The 13,028-nt window shown below is 37.4% G+C and overlaps 3 protein-coding genes across 3 annotated transcripts; all 3 read left to right on the forward strand.

Moving 5' to 3' along the window:
- Window positions 1-2,523: 2,523 nt before the first annotated feature.
- On the forward strand, window positions 2,524-4,031 carry LOC116160210. The gene is made up of 3 exons (XM_031473359.1): window positions 2,524-2,752; window positions 2,807-2,966; window positions 3,019-4,031. The coding sequence occupies exons 1-3, from the start codon at window positions 2,620-2,622 to the stop codon at window positions 3,470-3,472; spliced, it is 747 nt and encodes a 248-aa protein (XP_031329219.1). The 5' UTR covers window positions 2,524-2,619; the 3' UTR covers window positions 3,473-4,031.
- Window positions 4,032-5,044: 1,013 nt separating this feature from the next.
- LOC116165574 lies at window positions 5,045-7,244 on the forward strand. Its single transcript, XM_031480136.1, has 2 exons — window positions 5,045-5,176; window positions 5,423-7,244. The coding sequence occupies exon 2, from the start codon at window positions 5,430-5,432 to the stop codon at window positions 7,242-7,244; it is 1,815 nt and encodes a 604-aa protein (XP_031335996.1). The 5' UTR covers window positions 5,045-5,176; window positions 5,423-5,429.
- A 1,208-nt stretch (window positions 7,245-8,452) lies between these two features.
- LOC116175480 lies at window positions 8,453-9,388 on the forward strand. The gene is made up of 2 exons (XM_031493617.1): window positions 8,453-8,612; window positions 8,666-9,388. Exons 1-2 carry the CDS (start codon window positions 8,483-8,485, stop codon window positions 9,331-9,333), a joined length of 798 nt encoding a protein of 265 aa, XP_031349477.1. The 5' UTR covers window positions 8,453-8,482; the 3' UTR covers window positions 9,334-9,388.
- The last annotated feature ends 3,640 nt before the right edge of the window (window positions 9,389-13,028 follow it).

Genomic DNA, 13,028 nt, shown 5'->3' on the forward strand with positions numbered 1-13,028 from the left:
TTTTTTTACTGTCATCCAAGTTCTTTAACAAATTATAAAATGTCGAAACAACGTCAGGTCCCGTCCTTCCTTTTATTGCTTCGTGCCACATCACGCAAAAATTGGTGCCATTTTTTCTTAAATTGGCAAACGTTTCGTTGAAACATACCAAACGACTGACAAAGCATGCGTTTTTTGTTGTCATTTTTGGTATAATCAGTACCTTTTGCATATCAACTGCAAATAATTCAGTTGTGTTTTCCCAAGTTTTAGTAACATCATCTTCGTAGGATTTTCTTGCGGCTGTGTATTTTTGTTTGTGGGCATGGTATTGCGCACATACTTCACAATCTTGTGGATGGTCAGCTGCTTTTTCTGTTTCTGCGTTTGAGTGACTATCATTTAGGTTACGGATGTGTGAACTGTATTAAACAACTCGGGCATTCATCTTGGGAAGGCTTAGAAAACCCAATATTCTCTTTCTCAAACACTTTTCTGTAGTTCTCGTAAGATATTGATTTAATTTTAGATTTAAAATCTTCCCATAACTTATAAATCGATATGTCGCTTGGCAAATATCTTCTATTTGGCGCGTGCGATAAATTGTAGTGGGACTGAGTAGGATGAAATGACTCAATATGACTTTTAATTTGTGAATAATTGGCCGCGGATACCTGTTTCACTATTTTCGCTCTCGCACTCCCTCTTTTATCTTTTACTTCTGGGAACGATTCATCTACATTATTCAAATATCCAGTAATAACTGCGTCACATGTCTGCCCAATCGTGTGCAAAAACATAGTTTTGCAAACTTGCATTTTATTACTGCTGCTGGAATTTGAAATTAGATCATTTGCTTCTTGTTTGTCAATTGTTTCGGCCGTTGTTACCGGCAGGGTGTATTTTATAGAAGCACTTTTATGTGAAACTGCATCGCTCCTATAACATTTTACATTACGCTTTTCTAAAAAGTTGACAAGAAATAACCGTTTTTCTCCAAAGCTAAGATTATTATAGTATTCAAATATTATATTTCGATGTTCGTTATTGATTTTCTCCGAACATTTCTGTCTACATGTTTCCTTACACGGTGCTAGTAATTTTTTCCTCCTGATTTGATTTCCATTCACTTTCTTATTAGTAATACTAACTTGTGGGTTATCTACATTTGAATTGTGTAATATCTGATTGTCGTATGGCATACTTGCTGTACTTTCAGTGAGCAACATGGGATAAATTATTTCTGCCGGAGTTTCTACTGTATTAACACTGTCTACATTATTCCGATGAGGTATACCGGCAGGTAGTAGATTCTCAGGATTGCTGCAAAGAATTTTCCGGACATCTGAATACTCGACAGACTCTGTACGACCTGATCCAAACTCCCAATTTCCAAAAGTAGGGACAACGTCTCCTCTTTCAAAGTTGCGATGTAATTTCTTCATCATTGAACCGATATCTTTATACTGAAGATCCTTCGCAGTAAAGAACTTAACGGTCTTATTTTCTTTATCAGCTTCAGGGTCATAGACGGGATCTTTATCGGAATCGTCTTCCGGTGAAGGAGTCGGGAGGGGGGTTTTCCTAGAGAAGATATTAATCATTCATTATAAATAATCCACGGATATTCAGCTACAAAATAAAATTATATTGCAAACTTTTAGTTACCTACCTTAGTAATACTTCATGTCGAGCCCTTTGTAAAATTAGAACACTTCGCCTGGACGCCATTGCACTACTAGCGGTATCCATATTTTTCAACACAAACTTCTTTAACGAACGGCCGAACCAAACTGACTTAAGTTCTACGCTTTCAGCTACCACCACCACCAGCTTGAACCAGTTGAACTGGTAGTACGGGAGTAAATTTTGAAATTGCAAGTCGACTTGCTTGTTTGTTGTGTGGTAATTAAGTACAAATATTTAGTTCATAGAATTACAAATATTTAGGTTTTGGGCATGTCGACTTACTTCGTTTTTGGATTGTAAAAGTAACATACTTGATTTTAACTTGGTAAATTTAACATATTATAATGTAGAGTAAAAAACACGCCGAAAAGTAAGTAGTTATACAATGTCGGGGTTTTAACGTATTACAATTTTAAAAGCACTGGTAGGTAGATCTTTTTGCGCTGAATCGAATGGTAATAATAGCTCAATTTTAAAGGATGTCGACTTACTTGGTTATTACTTTGTACGGGAGAGTGTTTTTAATAATTTGCATGCTCTTGTCAAGAAAATTCTGATTCTCTGGATTAAATTCTTTCAAAGGTTCTCTAACGGGCGTAGAAACCCTTTTCTCATCTTTTGAAACTTCGCCTCGAATGTTCCTTTTAGCTTCTAAAACTTTTAAGGTGGGTTTATGCAAAAAATTTAAGAATTAATTTAAAATTAAAAAAGTTAATTAATTAATTGTGTGGTTTATGCCACATTTAATTTATTTTAAATTTAAATTAAAAAATTAAAAGTTAACCAACTTTCAACTATTAAATTAAATGGTACGTGAAAACGCAAATGCGCATGCGGTAAATTTATTGATTTTTCCTAACAGCTGATTGAAATTACTTGGTCACGTCGAACACGTGCGTTGCGGGCGCCATTACTTGTTTACTGCTTGTTTACGTAAGATACACACGCGAAATGGATGATATCATTTTAATAAATTTGGTAGAAAAATACAATTTTCTGTATGATAGGAGACATACAGATTTTAAAAACAAATCGATGAGGGCCAATGCTTGGTCCACAATTGGTTCTATTTTAAACACATCTGGTAAGTTTTGGGTTTAGATTTGATTTATTATACATTATAATTAGATAATTACAGCTGGTGAGGCTGAACAGAGGTTCGCTGTTCTACGCAACAGGTACACTGTTGAAAAAAAGAAGATGAAAGCAAATAGATCCGGTGATGCAGGAGGAATTGAGAAGAAATGGCCCTTATTTGATATATTAAGTTTCCTGGACACGTTTATTATACCAAGAAGGTTAGTACACCTCACTGCTTTTCCTTTATGTACTGTAATATAATTTTTACAGAACTACAGGCAACATCTCAACCTGCTCAGCAAAGCAGGACCAAGAAACTCCAATTTTGGAGATGCCGAATTCCCCAGAATGGGATACCTTCACGCAAATAACACAAACTGAAGATCAACAACCTGCTAACACTCCTGCAGATTCGGAAATAGACGAGCCACCCAACAGTCCAGTAACCACTCGAGTAACCATTACACCTCCAATTACAAGACGGCCAAAACAGGAAAAAACGAAAAATAATTCTGTCCAAAATATGCAATTAGCCATTTCAAATGCCTTTTCGGCTTTTAACACGGCAATCCAACAACCCCCACCGAACGAGCCACAAGCCATGGATGAAGACGACCATTTCGCCTACAACATTGCAGCCTCCTTACGCCGGATAACCTCTAACAAAATAAAAGCACAGGCAAAAATAGACTTGCTGCAAGTAATGCAAAAATATGCTGATTAATGTTCATATATACTTCTTTTTAATTTATTTTTGTAATATGATTATTGTAATAGTTAGGTTAACAAAATATAATACAAACTAACAATAATATAACATTTTTATATTCAATGCGGTAAGCTGCCTGCATATATTTGTTGGATTTGCCATGGTACACTTCCAGCATCGGACACAAAATAATCCGCTAGCAAATCTCTATTTGCACCAACTCTGTGAGAAAAGTTGTTGGTGCCAATCCTTCCAATGCCTGTTAAGTGTTGTCCAGTACCTCTCCAACGACCTTCGTGGAGAGTCCCTTCGCCATCTATGTAATCGGCATAACCATTTGGTAGATATACTTTTTTGCCATTTTCTTCTGTAAGTATAAAATTGTGTAGAACCACAGTTGCTTTCACAATTTCTTCACAAGTGCTGAGGTCTGCGATAATAGTTTTTCTCAACACTCTCCACCGTTGTGCCACAATCCCGAATGCATTTTCTATGCACCGTCGTGCCCTTGATAATCTATAATTGAAAATCCTTTTTTTTTCTACCAAATGTTCTCCGGGATAAGGCCTCATTATGTTCTGGGGTGCAGTGGGAACGCCTGATCTGTCACCAAAAAGTGGGGTAGCAGAATGCTGCTTCCTGGTAGCACCTTTGGATTTGGTAGTTGAAGACGTTGTTCAAGTAGCGCACTACCAAATCCAGATTCTCTAAATACCATGCCATCATGGTTAGATCCGGCAGCCCCTATGTCCACCATATTAAACTTATACTGAGCATCGCAACTTGCCATCAGGACAATACTACACAATAAATTCATTTTTTATACATCTAACAAGAACATATTTATACCTGAAGGTTTTTTTGTAACTAAAAAACTGTGATCCAGAATGTTTGGGACTTTGAATAACTACGTGCTTCCCATTCACAGCACCAATGCAGTTGGGCATATTCCACAACCTGGAAAAACCGGCAGCAGTTCTCTCAAAATCGTTTTTTGATGGAGTCGATAAATAAATAGGTTGAAGTCGTTCCCAAAGGACTTGGCAAGTTTCTTTTATTATGCAGTGAACGGTGGTCTTACCAACATAATAATTCCATGCAATATCTTGCATGGACGTACCTTGGGATAGGAAACTGTTATTACATTAGTATACCATCACATTTATTATGAACTTACTGTAACGTCATCATTAATCGTTCCTCAGGATTAATAAAAATCTTGTTCCTAGGTTGTTTGGTCAAAAATGGCTTGACAATGTTTAGTAGAATGTGGAAGTATCTTGGGGTTAATCTAGTATATTTAAAAAATTGCTCCTCATCGTTGTTTTGCATATAAATGACCAGAGTGGCAAAATGTCCTAGTCGCTTCCGTTCACGATTAAGAGGCCGTATACCCCAACGCCTTCTACGTTTCTCTTTCATTGTAACTACAGCTGCTGCTGTACTTAATAAGAGCAAGGAAAATCCCATGCAGGTAATCAATTTACGCCTATTCATAGTATGTAGGGGAGAGCGGGGATAGTCTGGACAGCGGGATAGTCTGGACACTCTTGAATTTCGCGCTCATATGTAATATTTTAGTGTCAAACAATGCTAAAAGAGGGCCCCACCAGCTTAAAATGGTGATGTAAACACGTGCTTAATATTTACTTTCATTTGTGCAAATGGCAGCAAAATCATCTTTTTGCGTAAAACCGGTGTAATATTTGTGTAACTTTGGTGAGTGCATTGCACGTCTAATTAATTATTTATTTCAATTATATTGATATCCTAGCATACTTATAGACTGGTTATTATTTATATTGCAAACTTACAGTTCTATGATATAACCTAAACTTATGTTATCAATTTTATTAAACTTTATACAATGGGGATAGTTTGGACAAAGTGTCCAGACTATCCCGACGTTGATATTTAAGTGTCCAAAGTATACCTCATTGTTTGTGATATTTTTTATTTTAACAGTTTTTTGATGATCAAGATGCCCCGTACTTACCGTAAACTGACAGAACGCACCTTTCCTGAAAATTCTATGAAAAATGCAGTTATTGCTGTTTTGAGAGAAAATGTGTCGATCAGAAAAAGTGCAGAAAGGTACCAAATCAAGAAATCTCGTCTTTGCAACTACGTTCAACAAGCTAGGCAAATAGGCATTGAGAACATGTCGTTTGGTCCTAACTTTAAAAAGAAATTGGTGTTCACCAGTGAAATGGAAAAAAGGTTGTCGGAATATTTAATCAAGTGTTCTAAGATGTTTTATGGGCTAACACCAACAGCAGTAAAACGACTAGCATATGAATATGCTAAAAAAAATTCTCTGAAATTTCCTGATAAATGGGAGAAGGACCAACAAGCCGGACGAGATTGGTTGTCAGGATTTTTAAAACGAAACGTCAACTTATCCATTAGAACACCCGAAGCCACCAGTTTGGCTCGAATGACCAGCTTTAATAAAACGAATATTGAACCATTTTTCGACAAGTTACAACTATTAATTCAACGCTACTCTTTAACATCATCACAAATATATAATCTTGATGAAACGGGAGTGACGACAGTCCAGCGTGTGCAGAAAGTTATCACTAGGAAAGGGCTCCACCAAGTCGGCCAGGCTACTTCCAGAGAACGTGGCGAGTTAATCACACAAGTCGGCATAATATGTGCTAATGGTACAGCACTTCCGCCCGTTTGGGTCTTTCCTCGTCAGCGTTTTGATGAAAAAAGGATGATGCAAGGATTAACCGAAACTGGGGCACTCGGTCTAGTTTATAAGACGGGGTGGATGACATGTGAAAATTTTATTAATGTTTTAAAACACATAGTTAAACACACTCACTGCAGCCTGGAAAATCGAATTTTATTGATTTTAGATAACCACGAGTCTCATGTGTCTATCAACTCAGTTGATTATTGTAGGGAAAATGGGATCACCCTATTAACTTTACCGCCTCACACGTCTAATAAAACACAGCCACTTGATCGTACTGTTTTTGGCCCCTTTAAGACTTTTTTAAATCAAGCTTGTGATGGTTGGATGATATCTCATCCAGCACAGACTTTAACTATATACGATCTGCCACCTTTATGTTCTCTTGCTTGGGATAGGGCAGCAAATCCTGTGAATATAAAATCAGGATTCCGATGCACCGGAATTTGGCCATATGATAGGAATGTGTTTTCAGAAGACGAGTTCCTTTCATCTTCTGTTACAGATAGGCCAACTACTTCAGACACACCCCAAACTACTCCAGACATTTCTCGAATTACTTCAGAAACTTCTCTCATCACTCCAGTATCTTTGGAAGCTACTCCAAGCACTTCTCAAGCATCTCCATCACATCTACATGTAACCCCAGAGACTGAAGAGACCGAATTTGTCAGTCCAGAGGTAGTGCGACCTTACCCAAAGGCAGCTCCAAGAAAAACCAACAGACGTGGCCCACCAAAAAGAAAATCGATTATTGCAACAGACACCCCAGAGAAAGAGGATTTAATTAAGAGAAAAACTAAAACAATTCCACCAAAAGTTAAGCAAGCTAAAAGAAAAGTAGTTGAAACCTCATCCGAAAGCGAACCTGAAAGATGGAAAGAAACGGATAGTGATGATGATGACGTGGATATATTTGGCGATTTGGATGATACGAATTATGATAACACCAATGTGGAGGTTGGAAAATATGCCGTAGTGAAAGTTTACAGAAATAAGTCCACTGAAGCAAGACATTTTGTAGCAAAAGTTAGAGAAAAATTAGCCAGTGGTTATGAAGTAGAGTTTTATAGTAGATGACCAATGTATGTTCTGGCGCAGGAAGTGACGTCACACCAATACCTATGTATGTTCTGGCGCAGGAAGTGACGTCACACCAATCAGAGACGAGCTCGTGACGTCACAGCCAATCAGAGACGAGCACGCCCCCCTATGCATCTTGGATGTTATTTTGGACCCGCCTCATCGGTCACGTGATTGCTATAGACAAAAATTTTTTTTTCAATCTGCGTTGGGAATCGAACCCACGATACGTGAATTACGAATCTGCCGCCTTAACCATCTGAGCTAAGCGAGGCTTTGAGATATGAACGTTTAGCAGTTCAAGTATTGTTAGAATGTGGGGGGAGCGCGATTGCAGGGACGTAGAGGGTAAATCGTATGGGGTAGCAGTAGGAGCGGTAGATGCCCCTAGTAGGCCGTATAAGCTCACAAGCCACACAACGCTACGGAGAGCGTTGAGATGTTTGCGAGTTGTAGAAGGGTATAACGCGGGGGTGTGTCGCCGATAGGGGCTAGGGGCTAGGGGCTATTTGGCGGGGAAGCGCGTTAAAATGATTACATCGTATTCGATTACGTAATTCACAGTCTCTTTGCAATACGTTGGGGATCTTGATCCATATTTTCTTTAGTAACAGCGCGCGAAATTTAGTTGTTTGTTATTATAATTAGGATGGGAAGCTGCAATCTCGCAATAGTGTTTATTTATAGCAGCTATGATAAGACGCTTAAATCGTGTGCGAAAAATCTTATCTTCTTTATGCTTTATTTTTAGACGCATTATTCTAATATTACATTCTAATATGACATTGGTTTTCGAATATGCTTTGACGAAATACAATCATTACAATAAATCATTAGCGGAGCGGGTCCATCGATGTGAGTGCGCTGCCACGGCTGGTTCCAATGTTTCTTACATCGTATTCGATTACGTAATTCACAGTCTCTTTGCAATACGTTGGAGATCTTGATCCATATTTTCAATAATTCCTCTACACTTAAACTTAACAATTCGCTCTTCGTCTCGATATAATTAGACTCCTTTTGAGCCTCTCGCTGAGCGATGTTGGCAAGTATTCGATCCATTAGCGTTCGATATGAGGATTTAACGCAATGATTTTTAGCATACCTCGTTCTCAGTTTTATACCTATACCTTTAAGATACACTGCGCATGATGGATTGCTTTTAATCCCCTCCAAAATAGTTTTAAGAGAAGGTATAAAAGCAATAAGAAAGTAAGAAATCGATTTATATCGAGATGAGTGCACAAATACAACAAGAATCGCAAGATTCATGGGGTAGTGAAGATGATGATGATGATGATGCAAAGTCATCGCTTTCGGTAGATAAATTATTGGTGAATGAATCATCGAAAGAGGAGGAGCAAGGTATGCATTGAATAACGCAGATTGTGGTGGAAGCAAAAGATGTATGTTTATAGGAAAGGAAACCTTAATATCCGCATGGTCGCTATTCTTAGACGGAGGCATTATTCTCGAAGTTGGCGTTACACTGGACGAGTACTTTTTCGATTCCATCGTGCAAATATCATGTCCTCCGCATTATGAAGACCAGTATTTACAATTTGAGAGTTGCGAATGGAAAGAAATATTCAATTTTAAAACGGAACACTTAATTAAACATATGGTGCAGTGTACGCCTAAAAGAAGGAGCAAGCATGAAATTTTTACCCAGTCCAAAATAATAATACTTGAAGCGGAAGAAGAAGAAGGCGTTAGATGTATTCGAATAAGCGAATCAGATAAATCTATACTATTTTCCAAGCAAGCAGTCGATATGATATTTAACGCTTCCGAAGTGATTACTCAAAAACTGAATGTCGTCAATCACTATGCGATGTATTGTCTTTATGATGACTTTACGCGTGAGTTGGCAAAAATTCTACATACCGAAGGTGTTACTAGCGAAGAGAGCATTTTATCCAGAGCGAAAATCATATGCCAAAATCTCAAATTCTTAACATCGCTATGCAGTTGGAAGGAAAAGTATGATAATTTGCAAGACTTTACTCTTCTAACAGAAATTGTAAACATTCACCCTCGAAAATTTATAAATACGGTTGTTAGTAAAATTAGCATGTTAAAATAAATAATTTTATAGCGTAAAAAATGCTTTTTATTTATTCATACGTATCGATACACAACAACTTATTATCCACCTAATGCCGCATATACAATTCAATTTGTTTATCAAACTTTAAAAGTTTAGCTAATACATTATATAATTGCTCCAATACGCCTTTATTAGCACAATGAATATTGAATAAGGATAGATCAATGTCACCTGATTGAATTACACGACCTGTATATTCACTATATTTATGAAATTTATTTCCGGTGATAAAGTATAGGTATCCATCCATGTATTTGAATATAGAAGTTATCTTAGCCGGAATATCCGGAAAGGTTTCCGCATATATTAAGCGATTTTTAGGCCGATGACTACAATCATCCAAATCTAGCAGTTCATTTGCACCATGATAAATAAGCGTGCGTCCGGTATAGGTGTTAACTGCAGCATTCACTTTATGGCTGTTGGGAATTGTGAAGTGGCTATAAGGTTGAGGCCATCCTGGTAGCAGTTGCAGACTAGGGAATTGCACTATGTATATGCGACCGCCACTAAAGAAGACAACATCACCGTTAGGCTTTTGATATACCGCTTCCAAACGTTTAAAAGATGCCGGAAGAAACGTTAACCACTCAAGCAGATTCTTGGCAGGTTCCACTTTGCTGCTGTTTAACGCCGATATCCAAACCCAATGTTCATAAAACATATAAAGTCGTTTGTTTAGAATCAAAAAGTGTTCGATTTGAATGGTACACAGGTCAGGTGGTTTAATGGTCTTGCGAGTAGTAGTCTTGAGAGTAGGTGTAGTTGTCTTAATACCCGTTGAAAGATGATAAGTTTTATTCTCTGGTGAAGGGGTGGCAGCAGCAGCAGCATCAATAGGATATAGTGCTCGGATTCCGGCTATATCATCCTCATGTAGCGTGTTCATATTTGAATTGTAATAAGGAAACATGAGTGCATTTTCATCGCTCGAATGGTGTAATCCGAGAGTATGACCTATTTCGTGTAAGACAACTTGGAAATAACTAGAATAACCGGGGGGAGGTGCATTTGCATCTGCTACATGCCAGCGTTCTTCCCAATCTATATGCATTTCAACAACATTCTGATCTCTGGAGGGAAAGTATGCATGGGCTAATATATTGCCCAATCCATCAAACTCGAATGCACATTGCGGATATGGTGGTGAAGCGAATTTATGCTTTCGGGTATGAAATGATATTAATATGTCTGGATTCCTTGAGCTATATCTGAATGTAAAATTTGTGTGGTTCGCCCAAACTTGAAATGCTTTATCCGTCATCTGTAAAATGTGCAGGTCATGCATATTGGAAATATAGTAAATCAAAGTCTGTTTTGTCCATTTATACCGATGAGTCATATACGCTGCTGGATCATCAATATTTCCGCATCTAGGTCGAGACATGAGTTGTAATGTTTCGGCATTTAATCTGCCATCACTAGGTAGTTTATAGAGTTCTTGAAATTTCTTTAAAGCGTTAACGGTGATATTTGTACGATTATCTTGAGTTGATTCACCTTCACCAGGCTCCTTTATATATCCATATTTGGTGAGATGACTATATGCCATATCGATTTCACGCTCACTGATTGTATCGCTGCCGTCATCGACATTATCCGCAGCAGCAGCATTAGCACTAATACAGAAAAACCAGCTCAGTACGACAACTGCAGCTTGCATGATTGTAAAATCTATACTGATTCAAAATTTTCTTTTGGAGGACTAATAAGGATGTGGTAGTGGGGGGGATATATATTGAAATGAATTAAAAATTAGGTTATAAATACTTAATCTTCTCTCAACGACATAATGGTGCAGACTGTAATCGATGTACAAGGCTTTAAAACATCAAGAAACGTATATACTATAACCATCACGGAATTAAATGGGAGCATGGTCATACGCCATCCTACATGTTTCCAATTATACTTCGCCAGTTAATATCATCATCAGACCAAGTATACGTTAAAGGAAAAGAAAAAGCCGAGATTTTCATTATAACTTTATGCAGCATCAATTTAGCGACGACCGCTTAAAATTGTTGTACATGGATACCGATAGTTTAGTGTGTGAGATGTTATGTGATGATGCATACGATTTGATACGCGCAAATATTTCTCGATTCGATACGTCTGATTATTCTGAAAATAACATCTATAACATTCCAAGATGTAATGGTGAAGTTTTAGGAATGATGAAGGATGAATTGGGCGGTAGAATCATAACCGATTGGGTGGCTTTGGCTTCTAAAATGTATAGTTTTAAAATTAAGGATTGTGATAAGGATGTAATGAAATTAAAAGGCGTTAGAGATTATATTGTAAAAAAATAGATTAACTTTTGATGATTATTTAGAATGTTTAAGGAGCGGGATTACTAAAAGTGTCGCCCAAAGCAGCATCGTATCAAAGAATCACCATGTATATAGTATGGAGCAAAAGAAAGTTGCCTTAAGTAATAAGGACGATAAGAGGTATTTAACCTCAAATGGTATTGATACGTTGCCTTGGGGACATTATAGTATTCCCGCTGAAATGGATTTAGGATAAGAAAATATATCGAATGGATGTTCATATTTATAGTTGATTATATAATATTATATTTTGTTTATTTATTGTAAAAGAAACATGTATATGAAAATATATAAATAGCAGTTATACAAAATCTGATTTTTTAATCCAAGAGTCATGCGATTTGTCCATCCCAAGCCATCGAACGTAGAGCTGGTCTCCTTTGCGCCTCAAAACTTTCTCAATGAGAAAGATATCCCGATGAGCGGTTTTCTGTAATTCTTCTGCGTAGAATTGACCCATTATCGGTTTGGATAGTAAATCCTCTAATAGATATGTAGCGGGATTGCCAACCTTCACTTTTGTAATTTTAAATAATTCTGTGGAAAAGTTCGGAGTATAGCCTTTTGAAAATACGGATTTATACTTCGAGATCCGAACGTAGTCACCAATTTTAAATTTCGCGGGCCCCATAAATTTTATGTTGTGGAACATTGGTAAATATGTTTTAGAGGTTACATCCTTGGGTTTCATTTTAATCGTGGAATGCCTCGTATTGTTATATTTCGAGGTTATTTCCGGTAGCACATCGATCCACTTATATTTTCCTTGAAGACTAAATGCCTTGTATAAGGCGTTTTTCAGCGTTCTTATCGTCCTCTCAACTACAGCGGCCTTTTTCACACTATACGTAGAGTAATGATTTATCGCATGCGTTTCCGTTAACTTTGCAAACTCCTTATTATAGAATTCCTTTCCTTGATCAGTTTGTAAATTGACTGGCACTCTTCCTTCTTTCAAAATAGATGTCATAGCCTTACACACTTCACCGGCATTCTTTGATTTTAAAGGTCGTGTCCAAAGATACTTCGAATAGCAGTCTATTACCGTCAGCATGTATTTATTTCCCCGGTTCTCTTTAGAGTACTGTATGAATTCGGCTAAATCCGCTTGCCATAAATCATCGCGATGTTTAATAATGGTTCGTTTTCGAGGAAAATTTTTGCGAGCGGGCTTATGTAGCTCTTCGACAACCTCAAGCTTTGACATCTTACACTTAACTCGGAGGCTAATCGAAACCTAGCCTAGTTCTATGGTGTTTGTTTATTTCCTTTTCTAACTCCTCCAAATAATTTTTATGTCCGTCTAAGATTGACATAATTGTATTTAGACGCACT

Source organism: Photinus pyralis, unplaced genomic scaffold (genome assembly GCF_008802855.1).
Source record: "Photinus pyralis isolate 1611_PpyrPB1 unplaced genomic scaffold, Ppyr1.3 Ppyr1.4_LG1, whole genome shotgun sequence".
Taxonomy (NCBI): Eukaryota; Metazoa; Arthropoda; class Insecta; order Coleoptera; family Lampyridae; genus Photinus; species Photinus pyralis.

Excerpts from the sequence above, each read along its gene's own strand:
- LOC116175480 (XM_031493617.1), top strand. The coding sequence starts at position 8,483 with ATGAGTGCACAAATACAACAAGAATCGCAAGATTCATGGGGTAGTGAA. Across the intron at positions 8,613-8,665 it reads ATCGAAAGAGGAGGAGCAAG|GAAAGGAAACCTTAATATCC; the intron begins GTATGCATTGAA and ends GTATGTTTATAG.
- LOC116160210 (XM_031473359.1), top strand. The coding sequence starts at position 2,620 with ATGGATGATATCATTTTAATAAATTTGGTAGAAAAATACAATTTTCTG. Across the intron at positions 2,753-2,806 it reads TTCTATTTTAAACACATCTG|CTGGTGAGGCTGAACAGAGG; the intron begins GTAAGTTTTGGG and ends AGATAATTACAG. Across the intron at positions 2,967-3,018 it reads ACGTTTATTATACCAAGAAG|AACTACAGGCAACATCTCAA; the intron begins GTTAGTACACCT and ends TAATTTTTACAG.
- LOC116165574 (XM_031480136.1), top strand. The coding sequence starts at position 5,430 with ATGATCAAGATGCCCCGTACTTACCGTAAACTGACAGAACGCACCTTT.